This window comes from Salvia hispanica, chromosome 2 (genome assembly GCF_029641045.1).
Source record: "Salvia hispanica isolate PSC_SH4W2 chromosome 2, Shi_PSC_v1, whole genome shotgun sequence".
Lineage (NCBI taxonomy): Eukaryota > Viridiplantae > Streptophyta > Magnoliopsida > Lamiales > Lamiaceae > Salvia > Salvia hispanica.
In genome coordinates, this window is record NC_142693.1 from 22,247,684 (window position 1) to 22,266,331 (window position 18,648).

Sequence of the window (18,648 nt, forward strand, 5' to 3'; positions counted from 1 at the left end):
TTGATATAAGAGATATGATGGTGGTGAGCAAAAGATATAGTATCCTAATAAACTACAACTAAGATCTCTATTAAGGAAAATGATTGATAACTTCCCTAAGAGCTAGCATAGACGATCGTCACATGAGCAATCATGGGAAAAGATCTTCTACTTCCTAACAAAGGAAGTTAGCCTTTGAACAGAAAGACATAGAAGAGTTTGCTTGCAAAAGCATCCACAAATTGGAGCATTTATGTAGAGTTTGAGATTCTATCGAAGACCTATTATCGCAAGTAACAAAACCGTGCTTTAAGTAGAAAAATCCTAATGATAAATTGAAATAGATCTTTATTGCTCTTGCTACTTAGAGGTGATCATCCCTTACATTAAAAGATAAGAAAGAATTTCAGTGCAAAAGCATTCATTTGTCGACCTTAATGATTCGAAGGTGGGAAGTTTAAAAATAACCTCTTAATAGACAACATATAGATTTATTTTAGGGATTGCAACTGATCTTGTCCTCAAAAGCTAACATTGGGGATTTAAAATATATACCACTACCGAAAATATGTGAGCTTTAGTTCCGAGTGTTTCCAAATATACTTCCAAATTCTATTTTTGCATCTATGCATTTCACTTTACCAACACTTGCCCAGTGCATAGAAATCTCTCATTAAATATATTATTGTCTAAATGTAAAGTTCAATAAGTTTTACATCCTCCTTATGAGTATATTTAGCTAATAGTTTGTTTAAGCATTACACGGATTCGAAAACTCCTATAGAAAATCATAGTCTCAAAATTCGAAAAACTATCTTGTAATGGAAGTATACATTTTCTTAAAAATGGTGGTTTTAGAACGAGTGATTTCCCCAGGGTGAAGGATTTTAGCTTTGGGACAATTTCCTTATGAAGAAAAAGATAAGGATTGAATGGTTAATTTTGAAGAGCAAAGATGATCTCTATTGTTACGAACTTACAGTAGGGAGGATAGATTGTCAGACAAAGATGAGAGTTTCAATAAAAAACTATTTGATCCACCCACAATCACAAAAGGTGAGATTTGGTGAGATCAAACAAAAAACATATTTGATGTAGCTATATCACTAGGTACATAATCTTATTAATGATGCATCGGTAGTATGAAAATCTTCGAAGTTAATGTATGTCGAAGCTTGAATGGAACAATTTTGGATGAGCCTTCGCGGCTTAGGTGACACTAGACCAATGTTGATGAGAAGTTCAACAAATAAAAGTTCGATGGGTTTTTAAGGCAACGATAGATTGCGGTTATTGGAGCAATAGAAATTTGTTAAGCTAGAGAAGTTGTTGAGACAACTAATCAAAGGAACCTAGGGCTAAATCCAAACATCAGTAATCGGTTCTTAATGCACCAAGATGGAACCTAATGAAGGCCATGCGCAGATTCTTGAGTGAATGTCGATCATTACATAGTTGAACAAGTTTTTGTAACGCCTACACCCCAACACTATGCATCTGTTTCAATGCACTGTCTAATCGGAACTACGTATTGTATCTAATATGAGATAAAATTTCAACACGATCATCTTTAGTACCTTCATATTGTCATTACTAACTCTCATCGACCATCACAACATAGTTGATGTACATATCATAATAATAGCAACATCTTGACCAACTCTCCTACTATATCATTATACTACCAATACAATCCTCTTGACTTCATCACTTGTGGTAACACTTTTCATATTCCCTTTTTCGGCATACCTAATGCTTCTACTTTGTTATCAATACCAAGCATGAGGCATTTACTATGTAATGGCAATAGTCAATGGACATACTAACTTTTGAAAGTTTCCATGTCCTCTTTAGCCTTAACTTTCTCGCTTCGCATTATGGAAGCTAAATCTAAGCTACCGCCAACTAATTATAAATTTTCTTTATAAGGAATGCATCCTAATAACCATGAAAAAACGACAAACTAAAATTGAACAAAGGTCACCCAACAAGCTTCAGAAAACAAGAAAAATAAATAGTCTGCCTCTTGTACAAACATCAAGAAGTGTTTTCACAAGCATTGCCTTTCTATGGATATCATTAATCAAGGCAATGGCTAATTTTTACTATAGAAGGCCAAAGTCATCTTAATAAACATGAGATTGAGAATTATTTGCTGCGCGGGCTGCTTCATGCATGAGCATGAGTTCTTGATTCAGGAGCTGGTATCAGGACATGCAGAGTTGGAACTTGCTGAAGAGCCTAAACCAGATTGACAGAAATCGGCTATCAATATGACCAACCAGGAAACTCCAAAATAATTGGACAGAACAGGACGGTTTGTCCTAGACCAACCAAAGCGATCATCATATAGGCCAAGTTATTTTGACATAACTTGTAATTGCATGAAAGAGTGATTCCATAGGGAAATGGTCACACATTCCTCCAATTTAACTGTACATTTTATGCAAGAAATGCAAGCACTTTGATAAGTCCCTAAGATTCAATCAGCATCTACCCGTTGAACCATCTTCAGAGAAACTTGACAAGCACATAACCTGTCAAGTTCTCCATAACCCATGCCAGAATAAAGATCCTAATTCATAGCCTAAAGGTAGTTTCTTGGGGAGAGATCACAGTTGAAAAAATAATGATAGGAAATTATGAAAAATTATATGTAGCATATCCTATCATACCTGTGAAGGAAAGTTTAAAGGTATGAAACATTTGTTTATGTATATAAGAAATAACTTTTGGGTTTGATCTTCCTAAAAATGTACGCTTATACCAAAGCTTATAAAAATATTTTAGTTAACTTGGCAGGGGGTGTATATATGCGTGGTGCATGCATCTTTTATGCAAGTTAACAAGAATAGTGCCGATATCACACATGAAAAATATATGATTGAAGCATATGTAAGATAAGTATGTAATTTTGAACAGTCAAATGTACAAACCAGCATCAGCATGTCCTATGTCATCCTGTACCAGCTTTGGTGCATAAGGAGTTAGCTCCGGTGGAATAGACCTCCTCAAGCCAGTACCATAGTTGACGTCCTGCAAAATACATAGTATATCTCAAATTCGTTTCACTGTGAAAATACACCAATTATTGAATGTAAAAATAGGCTTACATTGATAACTGGAATCTGCCGCTTGTTACTAACTTTCTTCTGACGGCGGCTGCAAAACCATATTTCACATTGAAGAACATATTAGCATCATGATTAAAGACAGTTGACCACATTTCACTTCTGAAATCAAAACCTGACTTTCAAGATCTTTGTGCTTTCTCAGTTTCCCCAATAACAAATCAAGACAGATAGAGATACAAGTATAACATGCAACAGATACTTAAGCATATTATTAATTCCAAGCAGATCAAGATAGTTATGTAAAATTATTTTTTGTGCAGAAGGCACCCAAACATCCAGCTGAACATATACATTCCTTCGTGTCAGCCTTTGCCTTTGCAGAATCACCCCCTTGATAGGTCTAGTTAACAGGTTATCAACTCAGATGGCCACAAACAAGGGCAGAAGAAGTTAGCATATTTAATGGGTAGACAGACAATGTTTGATAGAGCAATACCTTGAACTGCTTGCCAACGGCAACATGCTAGCTAAGTGATCAACATTAAGGACATGCGAGTTAGTATCAAGGCTCCTCGGAGGAAGCCTAAGATGCTCTTGCTCACGTGCCCTTTGAGCAACCAAATCTGCCATGATCTGCTCCTGCCTCATAGTGTTTTCTGGAAATGATAAGGGAGTTTGTCCGAACTGATTTGAGGTGAAATCCATGTTTGGCATCATAGATGGAAAAGCATTTTGCAGCAAACTTCCCATATTTGGCATTGGTGGTGGATTGACTGCCTGAGTCTGATTAGGAAGTCCTGACCTAGGCGTTGTTAGAGAGACATTCTGCATCATATAGCTGACATCTGGCACCGGAGAACCAGGAGCATTTGGCAGAACAGAGACATCATTCAGAGGTGTCTGAAAGATAACAAGAGAATCAACTTCAGTGCATGGATACCAGAAAGCAGTCAAACAAGTTCTTAGAAAAAAAATCGAAAAACCTCGGATGTACTGGCTTGATCTCCCTGAGGAACTCTAGAAATGAATACATCCCAAAACAAGGACCACCACTCTGACAGAAATCCTTCTGGTGGGGTGATAACTGCAGAATAAAATGTGAAACATCAAAATGAGTACCCATTTTAACTAAGCTGATTTGTTGCAACAACTTCCAATTAAAGTGTAATGAACAAAATTTAATGTTACAACGTTAAAGCACTCTTGTCAGATTATTTAGCCAGATTGGATCAACATATATGACAACTAAGTCATAATTTACTCAAAACCATTCGAGTAACTCGAGAAAACAACCATGCAAACAGAAAATAGTTATCAGTTCATCATTAAAAATTATTTTTAAAAGATGCAAACTACATGCCATTAACATAAATTTTTGTACACCTTTTCCACACACACACAAATAAACAAAATGATTCTGCAAACTTAATCAAGCGACTCAGATTCACTTCAAATACATAAGTTAAAGTAGTAGTAATAGTTAAACTCACATACATTAAGTAGACAACCATAAGCGACTGATAAATAATGTTCCTTCTCCTTTTATTGGAAAAGGTAAAATCAATTGGTTAAATCAAGCAAAGATGTAGTGATTCCATTAATAGATACATTCAATTCCAGAAAGCACAGAGTTGTAAAGTAAAGTAAAGGATCTCAAAAGAAACGGCCAGAAAGAAGTGATTTACCAACAGATTTGGGCTGAATATCAGCCTCGTCCGCTAAGATATCAGCAGTCATATGCAGCTTCTTCCTCTGTAAATAATCGTAAATGTACAAGTCCAACCTGCAAAAGAGAATGACGTTTTTTTTTAAAAAAAAAAAAAAAAACTCCAAACATCCGATTCGGAAAAAGGAAATAATTATCAAAATCAATAAACACAAAACCCTCAGAGAAAAAAAAGGTAAAAACTCGAATAATAGCTGTAAAATTTTAATAAAAAATAAAAAAAAAACAAAACAAAACAGTTTTACTCACATCTTCTGAGCATCCCAGTCATCCATGATAGCAGAAACCAAAATTCTCCGGGAGGCAGACGATTAAGGGGGAAGAAGAAGAAGAAGAAGAAGTAGCAAAACAACAGCAGGATTCCTGATTGTCTGTATATATAAGCAGCGGAAAGCATGAACCTCGAACTAAAAGGCAAAATTGTTTGATTTAAAGCAATAAATTGAGTGAGAGTTGGGTGTGAAAAGTGAGTGAGTGAGGAATGGTGGTGACGGAGGTCTAAGCGAAGGAAGTTGGTGCTAAAGCCATGCAAAATGATGCACTCAAATACAAAACAACAAAAAAACTTACAATTAAGAGAGAGAGAGAGAAAGAGAGAAAACAATCCTTTTACAGTCACTCACACTGTGTTTTCTTTTCTAATAAAACAGTATTCTGCTTACTTTTTTCCTCTTTTTTTAGTTTGACCCCATATTTTCTAGGTAATTCCACTACCCACAAATATTATTGGCACTTAATTTCGAATATTTGTTAGTAATATTTCAATGGTTGTTGAATTCGAATAGAAGTTTTCCAAATACTTTATTCTTCAATAAAAGAAAAACTGATTTTGTCTGTGTGTGGCTAAAAAGGGAATAAAAGTCTTTCCTAGGATCAGATCGATCATAATTTTAATTTAATCCACAGGAAAAAAGCTAGTAATATTTGTCAATGCAAATTTAAATAATGTTGAAAGAATTTTGTTGAGTGTGTGGTGAAGTATGGTAAGTTGTTGCGCATTTTTTTCGAAAAGTTATGAAATCTGCTTTGCTCATTTTCCAGAATATAAGTTCATATGTCGTTGAATTTAGGAAGAAGATAAAATTATTTCTGGTAGATGTTTGACGGTGGCAAATGTAATTTTTAAATTAAAATTATTGTGTTTTAAATGAATTTTTATTGTAACTAATAAGAATGTATACTGTTATAAATTAGGCTAATAATTGGTAACTAAGGATTTTTCAAAACAAAAACTTATCTCTACGATAGTCAAGATTTTGAAAACAAAATAAATGTAGATTGCATAAATAAACTATTTGTTTCTAAAAATGTACAAGTAATACTATCAATCTTTGACTCAAAGCGTTGTTGGCTCAGTCTCTTTAATTCAAATCAATATTAATTAGATTGCCTATCTGGTTATGAGAAATAAGAACAAAAACCAGCGATGCGTTATTATCTTCGAATACTTTGTCAATTCTTCAATTTAAATCCTAGATTATCCATAACCATTGTTCGTTTCACTGTCATTTTTTAAGAAATTGCATATTTGGAATTAATATTGAAGAATTCAAGTTCTATTTTATAATTCTTTTATACTTAATATTTAATTTATAGTCGAGACATTTAATTCTCTTATCTCATGACATACATACTATCTCATCCGATCCCATCCTTTTTATCTCTTATTAATCGACTTCCGATCCAACAATGCCACATCAACTTTCCGATCCGCCCAAACCGCCCTATCCCACCCGCCTCATCTCTAAGATTCGACTTTTTCTCTTTTATTTACAGACTCCAATCCGATAATGCTATGTCAACTATCTGATGATCGAAAAAATTGAGTGAATTGGTACAAATTGGAGAATCTTGATATTACAGCGAGATGATGATTAAATCACAACACCAGTTATAGTATGTTATTAAATGAAAACAGGTCTTAAAGACTCAATAAATAATCCGCCTCAAATTGGGCCGGCCCATATTTTTATAGATTTGAAAAAAAATCTGTGACTCCAAAACTTTGCTATATGAAAAATCCATGTATGGATTTATGAGCTGGGCCGAATATATCTTGTTTGAAAACCAATAACTATTGATCTTGCGTGGTTTTGGGTGAGATGATAAGTAATGCAAAAGTGAGCCCAATTTTCCAGCCCACAAATGGTATAATATTGGTCTTGTGTGGAACAAGTGAAGAATAAGTCTGAATTGTGTGAGAAGAACCTAAGCATCTTGATGCAATAGAATCACAGATTCACGATGTATATTTTACTCATAAAAAGAGAGAAAAAGAATCACAATGTACATTGGTACATGAGGTTAACAGGTCCTATAATTATGGTGATCCAAAATAAGTCCAAGTTATCCAAAAACTGAGAAGAAATGAAGTTCGTGTTAGGTTTACCGTTCATCAAGACGAAAGAGGATAAGTCGAGGGGAGGTAGGGAGGGGATAAGGATTCCTGACAATCACCTTCTCATGTATGTAGATTGTTCGGATGTAATTGTTGGCATTGATCTTAGTAACATCTTACTAATCTGGAACTGTATTGTGAAGTGATCTAAATCAAGAATCAGTTGCTTTTGCTTTTCCCTGCATCTTTATTTCCTAAGCCAATCTCCTGCATTTGATGCTCGACTGAGACAAGGCCCGTCTCCGCTAGAAAGCTATGAAATGTAGACATTGAAATGTTAGGAAACCATGATCATGGACTTTGATTTCAACATATTCACTTAATTTCACTTCTAAATAGCTCCTAGTCCTATTGCAGCAGTTTCACAATTAGAAACATAACAAATGCCAAAAGAAAAAAGGCATCCATCACCCCTGCAAGATGATTTCTTTTTCTTCTCTCCATCAAATTTGACAAGAATAAATTCCAAGAATGTTTACTATGAACAAATAGCATTCAGGAAAGATAACCAATTCAATCAAATACAGCAAAATTTGGACTGGCAATTGAATCCAACTCTTAGCAACTAATTCCCCACGGGGAATATCACCAAACACCGAGAGTGCATTATGAACCTAAGTCTCATAACTACAAATCAATAATCAACATATTTTTCAAATTCGACATTACCAATTAAAAATAGTGGTAGAATAGAATGGAGATGTGAATTTGGAATACCGACCCGCTAAGAAGCACGAAGAGAGTGGCGGCGATGAGTACAAGGAAGGCGACATGGAATATTAAGGAAGAGTCTCTGGATGAAAAAGCTAATCCCAGCATAGCAGCGAGGCACACGCCCAGCATAAAAAACGCCATCTTTAGCGTGTTCCAGGTCGCACCCTGAAAAAAATTCACATTTGAGATCAATCAGGCTACAAATAATTGATAAATCATTCAAAAAAAGCAGAGACGTTGACTCCAGGAGCTAAAGCTCCAAGCATGACTGCTTCTGCAGAGGAGACGCTCGACGCTTCAGCCTCCATTGTAGGGATATTAGATCTTTGTTAATCAGTTTTAGATGGGTGGAGACGAAGGTGCGTGAATAGAGAGATGGTGTGCTGCGACGTCGTAATGATAGTTAACCAAAAAAATAAAATCTTACAATTAACATTCCTAAAATATTTTTAAAAATTTAATTCCATGGGAGGACTAATATTTTATTTGAGCACCACTCACTCACGTTTGATGCTTATTTGTTTCGATTTATATATTTTTGATTTAATTCTAATACATTATTTAAAATTTTTTATTTTATAAAATTTAAAAAATCAAAGCTCTCATTTTTTCTATAATTTCTAAATTAATAAAATAATAAATCAAGGTTTGACATTTAGTGAAGCGTATAGGAGTATAGGACTATCAAATATATATTGGGTATGATTAAGTAATTTCACTGTTCTAGTGAAGCGTCATCTTTAATTTGGTTGCGACAACCTTCTTTATTCATAATGTGACTCACATACTTATTGTGTGATGGGCTATATTCATTATAATAACTTAAACTAAATGTTACGATGAAGTAACATATGAATCAAATTTAATTTAATCTAATTATATTTTATTGTTAATTGGTAGTATATTATTTTATAGAAATAAAAAGAAATGTTAAGAAAGATTTGTGAAATTTTTTAGCTTGATTTAAAAATAGTTATGCAATATTCAATAAAAAAAAGTAAATCTTTTCTTAAATATGTACATCTATATTTCATTTGAAAATACAGTAATATTTTTCTAAATTGTATAAAAGGTCAATAAATCATTTTTAATGTAAAATATCTAAAAGTCCAATTATATACTCACCTTATAATAGATGTTACACTTTCCTCTTTAGATTATTCCACAAAATTGCTTTGAGTTGAACCAATGCTCGCACTGAAGGGTGAAGCATCAAGCAATAGTTCCTATTGAAAAGCTTTTGCCATGATCCGTTTTTAACAGTCGTAGAAAAGCTAGAAAGACAAAATTCCACACTTTTATATACACAAAAGGATTGTTGACAATCTCTCTATAGAAAATAAATAGAGCGTTGCAGTCAGTTTCCCATAAAAGTAGGATAAGAGGGTGGCTGCAGCTGCCTTTCTTTCTCCTTGAGATAGTGCAGCAGTGGCGGCTGTTGATCATGGCCGACCTCCATTCCAACACCACATCCATAAGTATATGGTCTTTGGTACCCAAGAAACATCCTCTCTCTCTTTTCCTCTCCACCAACATAGTATTCCGGACTCCCCCAATACACCATTGGATTCGATACCAAACGGTTTCCCCATTGGTCACACAGCTCGAAGCTCGAAACCTCGTTCACTGGGATCGGATTGCATCCACTGTTTCTGTAGTGATACAACCACTCAGAAGAGCTCATACCAAGGACTGGAGGGTATCCGTTCACAAATGCAGGCCGGCCCAATGGGGCCGCACCAAGAATGCCATCTGCACCGGGGTGGATCCAAGAAGCGTCATCAGGCAACACGGGGGCCGAAGGAACTGGAGCAACGTAAGGGGGGGAGTCGTGCACTATTGTTGAGATGTGGCCCGCTGTCGCCCTTTCAGGGTCTCTGGTATTGTTGAAGGACGTGGACGCTGTTTCATCAATAGGACTTAGTTTTTGTCTGCTAAAACCACTAATTATCTCTTTCTCCCTTTCGGTGCTCGAGCTTGCTTTGCTGAGGACCCAACCGCTGAGGGAGGGGGGTCCGGTAGGCCTACTGTCACCGGAATTTGAGGTGGTGGGGCAGAAACTGAAGGAGTCGGCATCTTCCCCGTTCTGACCAGCAGATAATGATGTGGCTCTTCGCAGCCACTCATCAGCAGATGGTATTGGTAGGTGTGGCTCACTGGGATCTTTTGTAGCTTTAGAGATATACAATGGCGCTGAGTTGCGTCTCGTGATTGGCTTGAAGAGAATGACTTCTTCCTCTTCCGCAGCCACAGATTTCTCTTCATCAGCTTCATGAGATGCTACTACACTTTCCACGTCTCCTTGTTCTGGCAAACTTGATGTCTTCTCAGGAGAAATTCTGGACTTGCTCTTTATTAGTTTGGCAGCATCAACAATTCGCTGCAAACGGCCTTTGTTTCTACAACGGTAGTCATCCACGCACTCCAGATGAGTCGTGAAATCCAGCCTTACATGAACATGATTCAACGGGTAGAAGCCCCGCAGCTCATGGTCTTCCCAGAGAGCAGTATGATCAAGAGATGTTCTATTTCCAAATTGCTCAATTCGATCCGAGAGGTCAACCAGAGCATTAAAAAAGTAGGACATGGCATTTCTAACCCTTTCATCAGCATCATATGTCTGCACCATATCAAGTGATCCTGCTAGCCACTCTACAAATACAAGCACAGATGGCAAAAGTGGGGAAATACCCATCTCCTCTCCCATCACACATCTCTCTGTAAGGCGACCCATGAAGATGAATATAGTAGCAAATGCTAAAGGTGATAGTGCAGAATGTTTGCAATCATCATCCTTCCCATTCGGGGAGTCCTCTTGCTGCACGCTCTCTGTGAGGCTGTGAACAATGAATATGAATATCGACACAACTTGAATAGCACGGTAAGGACCTCTTCTGGAAGAGTCCAAGCGCTGGTAAGACTCCAAAGAGACAGTAAGCTTCGTGTCATCCACTGCCAACAAAGTGTCTAAGCTGTGCAACGCTGAAGCAAGGGTGCACGGATATTCCTCCAAACTGCATAACATCAGAACAAAATCCAATTTCAGAAACTCAGTCAAAAACCTCGTTATAAACTATGTAGAAATACTTATTACAACTAACTTTCACAAACAGTGGGGTAGTGAGACCTTTGTCCTCATTAATGAATAGATAGTACTCAATATGAAAGTATTGTAGCATATGGCCGAAACTACCTTGATCTGATTAAGAGAAAGCTTATAGTTCTAACAAGAATGGGCCATAAATCAAACTTTTCGGAGCAAATGTTATCCAAGTCTTCTGGGTTGCTGCTATGTGCAGAACCATTCTTCTCAAGGCATTTATTGTGCAGGTAACCTCTTTTTGAAGGGTTTAAGAAGTCGGGCTGCATCTCGAATGATATCAACTTAGCAGACCTGTTCTGCAGATCCATAAGAAACAATTGAAAGGTCACTACCAAGTTCAACCAAAAACTAATTTCTACTACACACTCCCTCTGTCCCACAATATTGGCACCTTTCTATATGAGGTGTGCCTCATTCTCCACTAACAATCCTTCAATTACCTATTCTTTCAATCTCCCTCTTACTTTACCAACTTCGCATTAAAACTCGTGCCATCCCCAAAGTCCCTATTTTTATGGGATGGAGGGAGTACTAAATAGAGAAATCACTCATTTAATCCCTGTTCTTAGAAAACTAGGTGTTCGGGAGGAGATTGATGATTACAACAGAGGACTACAAATTTTACCTCTTCAAAGAGTAGCAAAATATTTTTCCAAGCATCGGGAAAAGGCTCCTTGACCGCCAAACTCCTTATACAATGATACAATGCAAGAAAAGGATCACCGACGTATGTTGCCAATAAAGCCAACTGCATGCATGCTCAAAAGTTTAGATTCCCTAAGTAGTATAAACAGTGTTGTGGTTGAGTCAGACTACACTCATTAATTCATTTACTGAAACAACACAGACATGAGGCCCAAAGACGAGCTAGTTGATTCTGAGATTTGCTATTTGGATATATATATATATATATATATATATATATATATATATATATAATGACCTTCCGTGTTTTTGGTTAATTATTGACCATTAGATCACCTAATCCTAAGGCCAAGATTTGGGCTGCATTTCTGGATTTAGATGCATTATTGTTTGGATCATCTCCCTATATATATATATATATATATATATGCACACACACACACAGACAGGCGAGGTACCTGATTATGGGGATTCCCACTATCTGGCCACGTTCGGGTTGCTTCTAGGTAGTGCATCGCTGCAGTTGACCACTCACAAGCATCGGGCTTCTTGATAATCTCAGTATATCTAGCTAGATCTCCAAGGCAAATTAAAAGGCGATGACATGTATGTTGACATGCATGCAGCTTATTAGGTTCGATGGAAGATGACCAGCGATCCGTATTATTAAGGAAAACTTTTGCAGGGAGCCCGCAAGCTCTTCGCATTTTGACAATTAAATTCATGTAGAACTCAGTTGATTTGGACAAGAATGACTTGATTTCTTCCAAGCCTTTATCAATGCTGGTCTGTGAATTAATACTATCAGGTGGACCATTGTTCCTCTTAGTCTCTCCATTATGAGATCTTTGCCTAGCTCTTCTACGAAATTCAACGATGAGCTCGTAATGCAGCTTCCACATATGATGCTCAACTTCTTGAAGCTCAAGTAAGTGATTGCTGTTCAATAGAATGTTTTCATATACAGCGCGGATTTGGTGGTATAACTCGAGAACATCCTCGTGTAAAATACCCTTTTTATAGATCAATTCTAACATTTGTTTCTCAGCATTAACAACCTATGACAATAGCGAAAAACAACACAAAAACTGGTGACTATTTCTTCAAGTCAAACTCATAACATGCATATACATATGTGTGAACTAAATCTTATAACATTTATATAATATAAAATTTCAATAAAAATGAACCAAAGGAAGCATCAAGAAGTACCTCAAGGAAAGATTTTTGCAGTTCCATCTTGTTTGGCTGATCGGATGCAGCTATTGAACATGAACTCAACAAGCCAAGTTTTTCTCTTTACCACATGTATGATTCATGAAGGTCTATCTGTAAACAATAGCCAAAGAAATTGATGTAGGAACTGTTGTTCGATATACGAAATGTTTGATTTCAACACAAAATTAGTATTTGACACACAGTTATTGAGTCTGGGAACTAGAATGGGTGTGGTGCTATAAAAAACATAACAGAGAAACATCAAGAAGTAACATTCACTGTAATGCCTATACTTTTATAAAATAAAAAATGTAAAAAAAATGATAAATGTACTCCACTTGCATCAGTGAATTAGAAGAAGACCTTTAAGTTAAAGAGTCCAAACTAAGAGTAGGAAAACATAAAATACTTGTGTCAAACCATTGCACATTATAGGATCCTCAAAAGGAGAAACAAAGACTGATAATGTTCAGCTCTAGTTTCATAATGTCTCAAGTCACTTCTTTGTGATAAGTCGAAAACTCACTTCTCAAAGTCTGCCTTATTTTCTTTTCAATTTTGAGTCATCCGGTTGAACTCCACTTTAGCTGATAAGCAGTTCTAGCACATTCTTTAGGTAGAGTACTAGCTCATCGACATAAATTATGTGATACTCCTACAAATTAGGTCACTCGTACTACCGAACAGCAGTGGTACCAACAAGGCAACAACTCTACCATGATTTAAGCTTTGCTATTCTTTGCTCACTCTATCATGATTATCACAGAAATATAGTTTATCAACACAAACAATTCCAAGAGTCAGAGAGATTAATTACTATGCCGGCTAAGTTTTCGAGCGTGCTCGGTTTCTGTCAACGAGAAAGCCCACTGTACAAAATCTTACTTTGTTCATCAGTTCACTATCATCATAAACTAGGGACTCAACTAAACTTGCAAATCACCTTTGGAAAGAATAAACCACAAACAATCACTATATCTGACCATAAATTTGATTCCTGAAGCTTGCAAAACAGATCGTCAAAGCCCCAAATTCATAATCAATAAAGGCATCAATACAGCAAAAGAATCAGAATCATCGAAACACCAAACTTAACATATACTATAGCTGAAAAATTCAATCTTTTCTGGTTCTTAATTAGCTCAACAAACGAGAAACAATCATAAAACAGAACAGCCTCACCTGAAGAATTTGCAGTTAAAAACAAAGAGACACTTTTTAGAGAGAGGGAGAGAGAAAGACAGAGTGAAAGTGCTACAGAAATCGTTTATTCCGACAGTGAAACAGAGACCAAAAGACAAGGAGGATGTCGTTTATGAAGTTGAAGAATTATAATAGTAGAAGCAGTAGTATGTTTTTGCCCCTTTCTTTCTGGCACTTTCACGCATTTATTCAAACAGATATACAACGTGGCTACTCATAAGCTCAAATGGGCCTCCCACCATACCCATTTTCTTATCTGAAAATTTATTCTTAATTTACTACAGCGAATCACTTACTAAATCATCTTCTAAATTGGTAGTTAGCTCCTTTCCCATTGCACCACGCTACTGCGATTATTTTGTGATAAGGGTCGCTGTTCAAAATATCTAATTATAATCTACACAGTCAAAAGGTTGAATGTTTTAAGTCATGCGTATTTGTTTCTTCTTTTAGGGGTTGGAATTTGGTAACTTTGCAAATGTGTCTCCACTATCAGAAATATCTATTTTATTAATTAAATTCATTTTATTAGTTAAATAAATTTAGAAAAAGATAGGCCCCTAGTAGTTGGTGTTAGGTTTTAATCAATAATTATTTACGTATCTAAGTAGGTCTTTTGTGTAGGATATCATAATTTTGATAACTCAACATTACCAATTTGTTTAATTTATCTACGCGACATGAAATTAATAACTTTGATATCGTGGAAAATTGGCTACTAAAAAACAATGCTTGTTGGGTGAGATATGTTATTTTTTAAATGGTGAAAGGTGACCAGTTTTCGGCTGTGGACCCAAATTCTGAATAAATAAAGACTAGTGAATTAGAGATGAGTTCATTTCTGCAAAACAATAAAGTCAAGATTTTTTATTAATTATTGCTTGTGATACGTGCCAAATGTGCACAGTTTCGTACTAGTCAATTGATACCAGTGAAATCGATCGAAAATTAATGCTCCCTTCGTCCATATAGTTTTGTTACAATTTTTTCATTTTCATTTATCCTATATAATTTAACATATTTTAATTTTATCATTTCTTAGTAAATATAATATTCCAATAACTCATTTTTACTCGTATTTTATTAACTTAATACTATAGAAAAGTAGGACGTATATTCCACTAATCTATTCAACTCATTTTTCATTACCTTTCTTAAAAGTTGTGCTCAATCAAAATATGACAAAATTATTGTGATGAATTGAGTAATTATGTGAAAAAATAAGAAGGAACAAAATTTGAGATCGACTGCTACAATTTTAACGCTACATAATACTCCCTCCGTTTCGTAGTAATAGAGACATTTATTTTTGCACTATTTTATATAATAATAAAATAAATAGTTAAAATGAAAAAATAGTAAATTAAAAAAAATAATATATATAAGAATCTTCACGGGATTTTAGGAATTGTTGATTAATGTGGTTAACTGGTAAGAGAAAGAGTGATTGTAAGTATTAAATCTTTCGATAGAAAAAAAAAAGTTGTTGTGTGTATTAATTGGAGACAGAAAGTTACCAAACATAGAAATGTGTCATCTTGATTGAGACAAACTAAAAAGGAAAATGTGTCATTATAGTTAAGAAGAAGAGAGTACTATTTAGGAAATGATATTGTTTTAACAAGAAGAGGGGTGCAATAGGCGTCCCTCCGGCCTCCACTATGGGTGGGGAGTCGGGATGGGCAGATGACGGGCGTTGGGCCGGGGTAGGGGCGTTGCAACATGCGCCAGAAGGGGCGCGGCATCGGCCGACACCGTTGTACTAGTCAACACCATAATGATTACAAAAGGGAACGCATGACCATCATTTATATTTCTATTCATAACCGTGTTAGAGCTTATAATTTTAATTGTTGTATGATGTTTAATTTATTTTTTTACAATAAATGGCTATAACAAATAAATGAGGCCTGTGAATTTAATTACCCGTAACATAATTGTTTATTATTAAATGAGGCCCATTACAGTCATAAAAACAATGGATTTATAGTTCGCAAATCAATGGGCTAAATAATTATAGGCTATATAAGGTCGAATAATATTTATACCCATCAAACTGGCCCATATCTCCCACAGATTTCACTTTTCTTTTAGAACGTGGAGCACTTGCTAATTTATACGCATTTATTTCGTATTTACTATTTATTCCACACATTATTTGAACAAATAACTCGTTAAATAATTATATTATAGTAATAAAGTTACGGTGGCGTTCGGTTGCCGTGACTAATTATCATGGGACTATCCATCTAGGATTGAGTTGTGGGATTATTTTAGTTGGAGGGGGAGACTATGACTAATAATCATGAGACTATCCATCTATGATTAAGTTGTGAGGGTCAATCTTATGAACCAAACATGATACATATTTAATCATGAGATTTAGTCTTGCAAACGGAATATCCCCTATAATAAATTAATACGAGTACAATTTTAATCAAGAGTAAAATAGAGTGTGAGTAATCTATTGTGATGAAGATATATATTTTTTCTCCCACACTATTATTGCCCACTATTCTAAGAATGATTTTCATCCATAAAGAAATCGTCAGGAGAACAAAGGCGATACGCATTAACAAAGACAAAATGATATAGAAGAGAGAGAAGTTGATTTGTGGACATTCAAGACGACTTAAGCGGTAAGGTGATCAAAACTCACCGTTTCCATTCACCAATCCAAGAGAAAGAAGGAAAAGATTTAGTACTCCTACATAAGATCATAGTGATTGTGTTCTCTAATGAATCGTTTTATTCAAATAGATAGAATAGGCAAAGAAATAAAAACACGTAATTTTTTTAGGTGAAGAACATAGTATTATATATACTCCTATTTATACTTTGGCAGATCTAAATAACAGATTTGGCGGGGGTTCAAACACAATAAAATCGATGCTATTGAAAGGCATGTGAACCAATGAATGCCCCCAAGTCAAGAGGATTGATTAAGAAAAGGAAGCGTGGAACAGTCAAAAGATTTAGCCCATGTAGAATCGTATTATATCCATTTTATTCGGGAGAAAACATATGATTAAAATGGGTAGATTTTCCTTTGGATTCTAGTGCTTTGTGCATGGTCTTGTCGTTGCCAATCAATGTAAAAAGTAAAACTCCATGAAAAGTCACATCTATGTCTGCTCTCATACCTACACACTACTTATTCCATTCATCGATATTCACCCCATTTCAAAAATTAACAACAGTAAAAAAATGTAGTAGTACTGGCAACTAAATCAAACTTAATTAATTAGCCCATCCACATCCAAATCCAAGTACAAGGAAGAACAAAGCATGATGTGGTAATGAAGAAGGAAACGACGACGTACTAATTAATGAAAAAGGTTAAATTCTAGTAGTGACATGGCATTTTCTTGGCAGCTTCAAAGGCGAAGGGTCCGACGGTGAAGAGCTCAAACGGGAAGGGCTTGGGCGGGGGCGGCTGCGGCTTGCGCATTAGGATAGCGCCGACAGCGCCGGCGTGGAGGTTAGTGGGGTGCGTGCAGGTCGGCGAGGGGGATGAGACGAGGGAGACCTTGCATTTGTGGGAGCCGGATGTGGTCAGCTTCTGCGGCATGAACAGGAAGTAGCCGTTCTTGTCTGTCGTCTTGTGCTCCACTAGCGTCTTCCTTGTGTTGTTGCATTCCAGCTTCACCACAGCACCTGAGGACATATAATTATATCAACCATTCATCATCAACATCTTTTTTTTTTCATTTTTAATTATTTAGTGAGAGCGAAAGGTACCGGGAAGAGCAGTGGCATTGACGAGAGTATCGATTCCCCTATATTTGCAGGATTTGCAGAAGACTACGCCCTGAACAGCCACCATCTTCCTCGTTGGTGGGTGTGATGGGGGCTTGACGGGCGGGTGTGACGGCGGCTTGACGGGCGGGTGTGACGGAGGCTTAACGGGAGGGTGTGACGGAGGCTTAACGGGAGGGTGCGACGGCGGCTTAACGGGAGGGTGAGCCGGCGGCTTAACTGGTGGGTGTGACGGAGGCTTAACGGGAGGGTGAGCCGGAGGCTTGAGGGGAGGGTGTGACGGGGGTTTAACGGGAGGGTGCGATGGCGGCTTCACTGGCGGGTGTGATGGTGGCTTAACGGGAGGGTGAGCCGGAGGCTTCACTGGTGGGTGCGACGGGGGTTTGAGTGGAGGGTGCGTGGGTGCTGGAGCAGGGGGGTGATGGTGGTGGTGGTGGTGGTGGTGGGGTGGTGGAGGAGGATGAGGGGCTTGGGGTGGAGGTGGGTAGGTTGGGAGGGTGACATCGGCGGTGGCGGTGGCGGTGAGGAGAAGGAAGGAGAGGACAAAGGAAGTGGGGAAAGAAACAAATGCCATGATGTGAAGTGAACTGAGTTGCAGAGTTGCTGAGGGCACTTTATTTATAGAGGCTTTATAGAAACGGCATAATATCAATTGTGTTGTGTCATGTGTGAGACAAAGTTGACTAGTATAGGAGTACATTTTTTACACCATATCAATTGTATAATTAAATGGGTTGAGTTTAATTTAGAGTAAGGCCAAAACTGGTCTTGAACATATACTTATATTACAGTTTTGGTTGTAGATATTATCTTTTGAATTTTTACATTC

General features: G+C 36.7%; 4 protein-coding genes across 6 annotated transcripts; all 4 read right to left on the bottom strand.

The window, feature by feature from the left end:
• Window positions 1-1,921: 1,921 nt before the first annotated feature.
• On the bottom strand, window positions 1,922-5,288 carry LOC148931799 (uncharacterized). The gene is made up of 7 exons (XM_089064513.1): window positions 5,029-5,288; window positions 4,739-4,836; window positions 4,037-4,137; window positions 3,550-3,953; window positions 3,093-3,141; window positions 2,916-3,015; window positions 1,922-2,220 (listed from the first exon to the last, which is right to left on the bottom strand). The coding sequence occupies exons 1-7, from the start codon at window positions 5,052-5,054 to the stop codon at window positions 2,174-2,176; spliced, it is 825 nt and encodes a 274-aa protein (XP_088920639.1). The 5' UTR covers window positions 5,055-5,288; the 3' UTR covers window positions 1,922-2,173.
• Window positions 5,289-6,996: 1,708 nt separating this feature from the next.
• Window positions 6,997-8,282, bottom strand: LOC125217883 (uncharacterized). Of its 2 annotated transcripts, XR_007175834.2 has the most exons (4): window positions 8,128-8,282; window positions 7,899-8,056; window positions 7,237-7,430; window positions 6,997-7,136 (listed from the first exon to the last, which is right to left on the bottom strand). XR_007175834.2 is itself a non-coding variant. In XM_048119455.2 (3 exons), the coding sequence occupies exons 1-3, from the start codon at window positions 8,197-8,199 to the stop codon at window positions 7,337-7,339; spliced, it is 324 nt and encodes a 107-aa protein (XP_047975412.1). In that variant the 5' UTR covers window positions 8,200-8,282; the 3' UTR covers window positions 6,997-7,336. The 2 variants fall into 2 exon arrangements, 1 of the variants encoding a protein (XP_047975412.1); XM_048119455.2 differs by having other exon boundaries at window positions 6,997-7,430.
• An 814-nt stretch (window positions 8,283-9,096) lies between these two features.
• Window positions 9,097-14,342, bottom strand: LOC125200895 (Telomerase activating protein Est1). Of its 2 annotated transcripts, none has more exons than XM_048098720.2 (6): window positions 13,384-14,342; window positions 12,852-12,968; window positions 12,098-12,697; window positions 11,620-11,742; window positions 11,085-11,290; window positions 9,097-10,905 (listed from the first exon to the last, which is right to left on the bottom strand). In XM_048098720.2, exons 2-6 carry the CDS (start codon window positions 12,876-12,878, stop codon window positions 9,249-9,251), a joined length of 2,613 nt encoding a protein of 870 aa, XP_047954677.1. In that variant the 5' UTR covers window positions 12,879-12,968; window positions 13,384-14,342; the 3' UTR covers window positions 9,097-9,248. The 2 variants fall into 2 exon arrangements, with proteins under 2 accessions (XP_047954677.1, XP_047954676.1); XM_048098719.2 differs by having other exon boundaries at window positions 14,040-14,341.
• A 2,934-nt stretch (window positions 14,343-17,276) lies between these two features.
• AGP31 (arabinogalactan protein 31) lies at window positions 17,277-18,424 on the bottom strand. Its single transcript, XM_048101314.2, has 2 exons — window positions 17,802-18,424; window positions 17,277-17,717 (listed from the first exon to the last, which is right to left on the bottom strand). Exons 1-2 carry the CDS (start codon window positions 18,391-18,393, stop codon window positions 17,407-17,409), a joined length of 903 nt encoding a protein of 300 aa, XP_047957271.2. The 5' UTR covers window positions 18,394-18,424; the 3' UTR covers window positions 17,277-17,406.
• Between the last annotated feature and the right edge of the window lie 224 nt (window positions 18,425-18,648).

Excerpts from the sequence above, each read along its gene's own strand:
- LOC148931799 (XM_089064513.1), bottom strand. The coding sequence starts at position 5,054 with ATGGATGACTGGGATGCTCAGAAGAT. Across the intron at positions 3,954-4,036 it reads ATCAAGCCAGTACATCCGAG|ACACCTCTGAATGATGTCTC; the intron begins GTTTTTCGATTT and ends GTTATCTTTCAG. Across the intron at positions 2,221-2,915 it reads CATAGGACATGCTGATGCTG|GCTCTTCAGCAAGTTCCAAC; the intron begins GTTTGTACATTT and ends AATCTGGTTTAG.
- LOC125217883 (XM_048119455.2), bottom strand. The coding sequence starts at position 8,199 with ATGGAGGCTGAAGCGTCGAGCGTCTCCTCTGCAGAAGCAGTCATGCTT. Across the intron at positions 8,057-8,127 it reads CTTTAGCTCCTGGAGTCAAC|GGTGCGACCTGGAACACGCT; the intron begins GTCTCTGCTTTT and ends AATTTTTTTCAG. Across the intron at positions 7,431-7,898 it reads CTCTTCGTGCTTCTTAGCGG|CTTTCTAGCGGAGACGGGCC; the intron begins GTCGGTATTCCA and ends TACATTTCATAG.
- LOC125200895 (XM_048098720.2), bottom strand. The coding sequence starts at position 12,878 with ATGGAACTGCAAAAATCTTTCCTTGAG. Across the intron at positions 11,743-12,097 it reads GTGGGAATCCCCATAATCAG|TTGGCTTTATTGGCAACATA; the intron begins GTACCTCGCCTG and ends GCATGCATGCAG. Across the intron at positions 10,906-11,084 it reads TTTCTCTTAATCAGATCAAG|TTTGGAGGAATATCCGTGCA; the intron begins GTAGTTTCGGCC and ends GATGTTATGCAG.
- AGP31 (XM_048101314.2), bottom strand. The coding sequence starts at position 18,393 with ATGGCATTTGTTTCTTTCCCCACTTCCTTTGTCCTCTCCTTCCTTCTC. Across the intron at positions 17,718-17,801 it reads CAATGCCACTGCTCTTCCCG|GTGCTGTGGTGAAGCTGGAA; the intron begins GTACCTTTCGCT and ends ATATGTCCTCAG.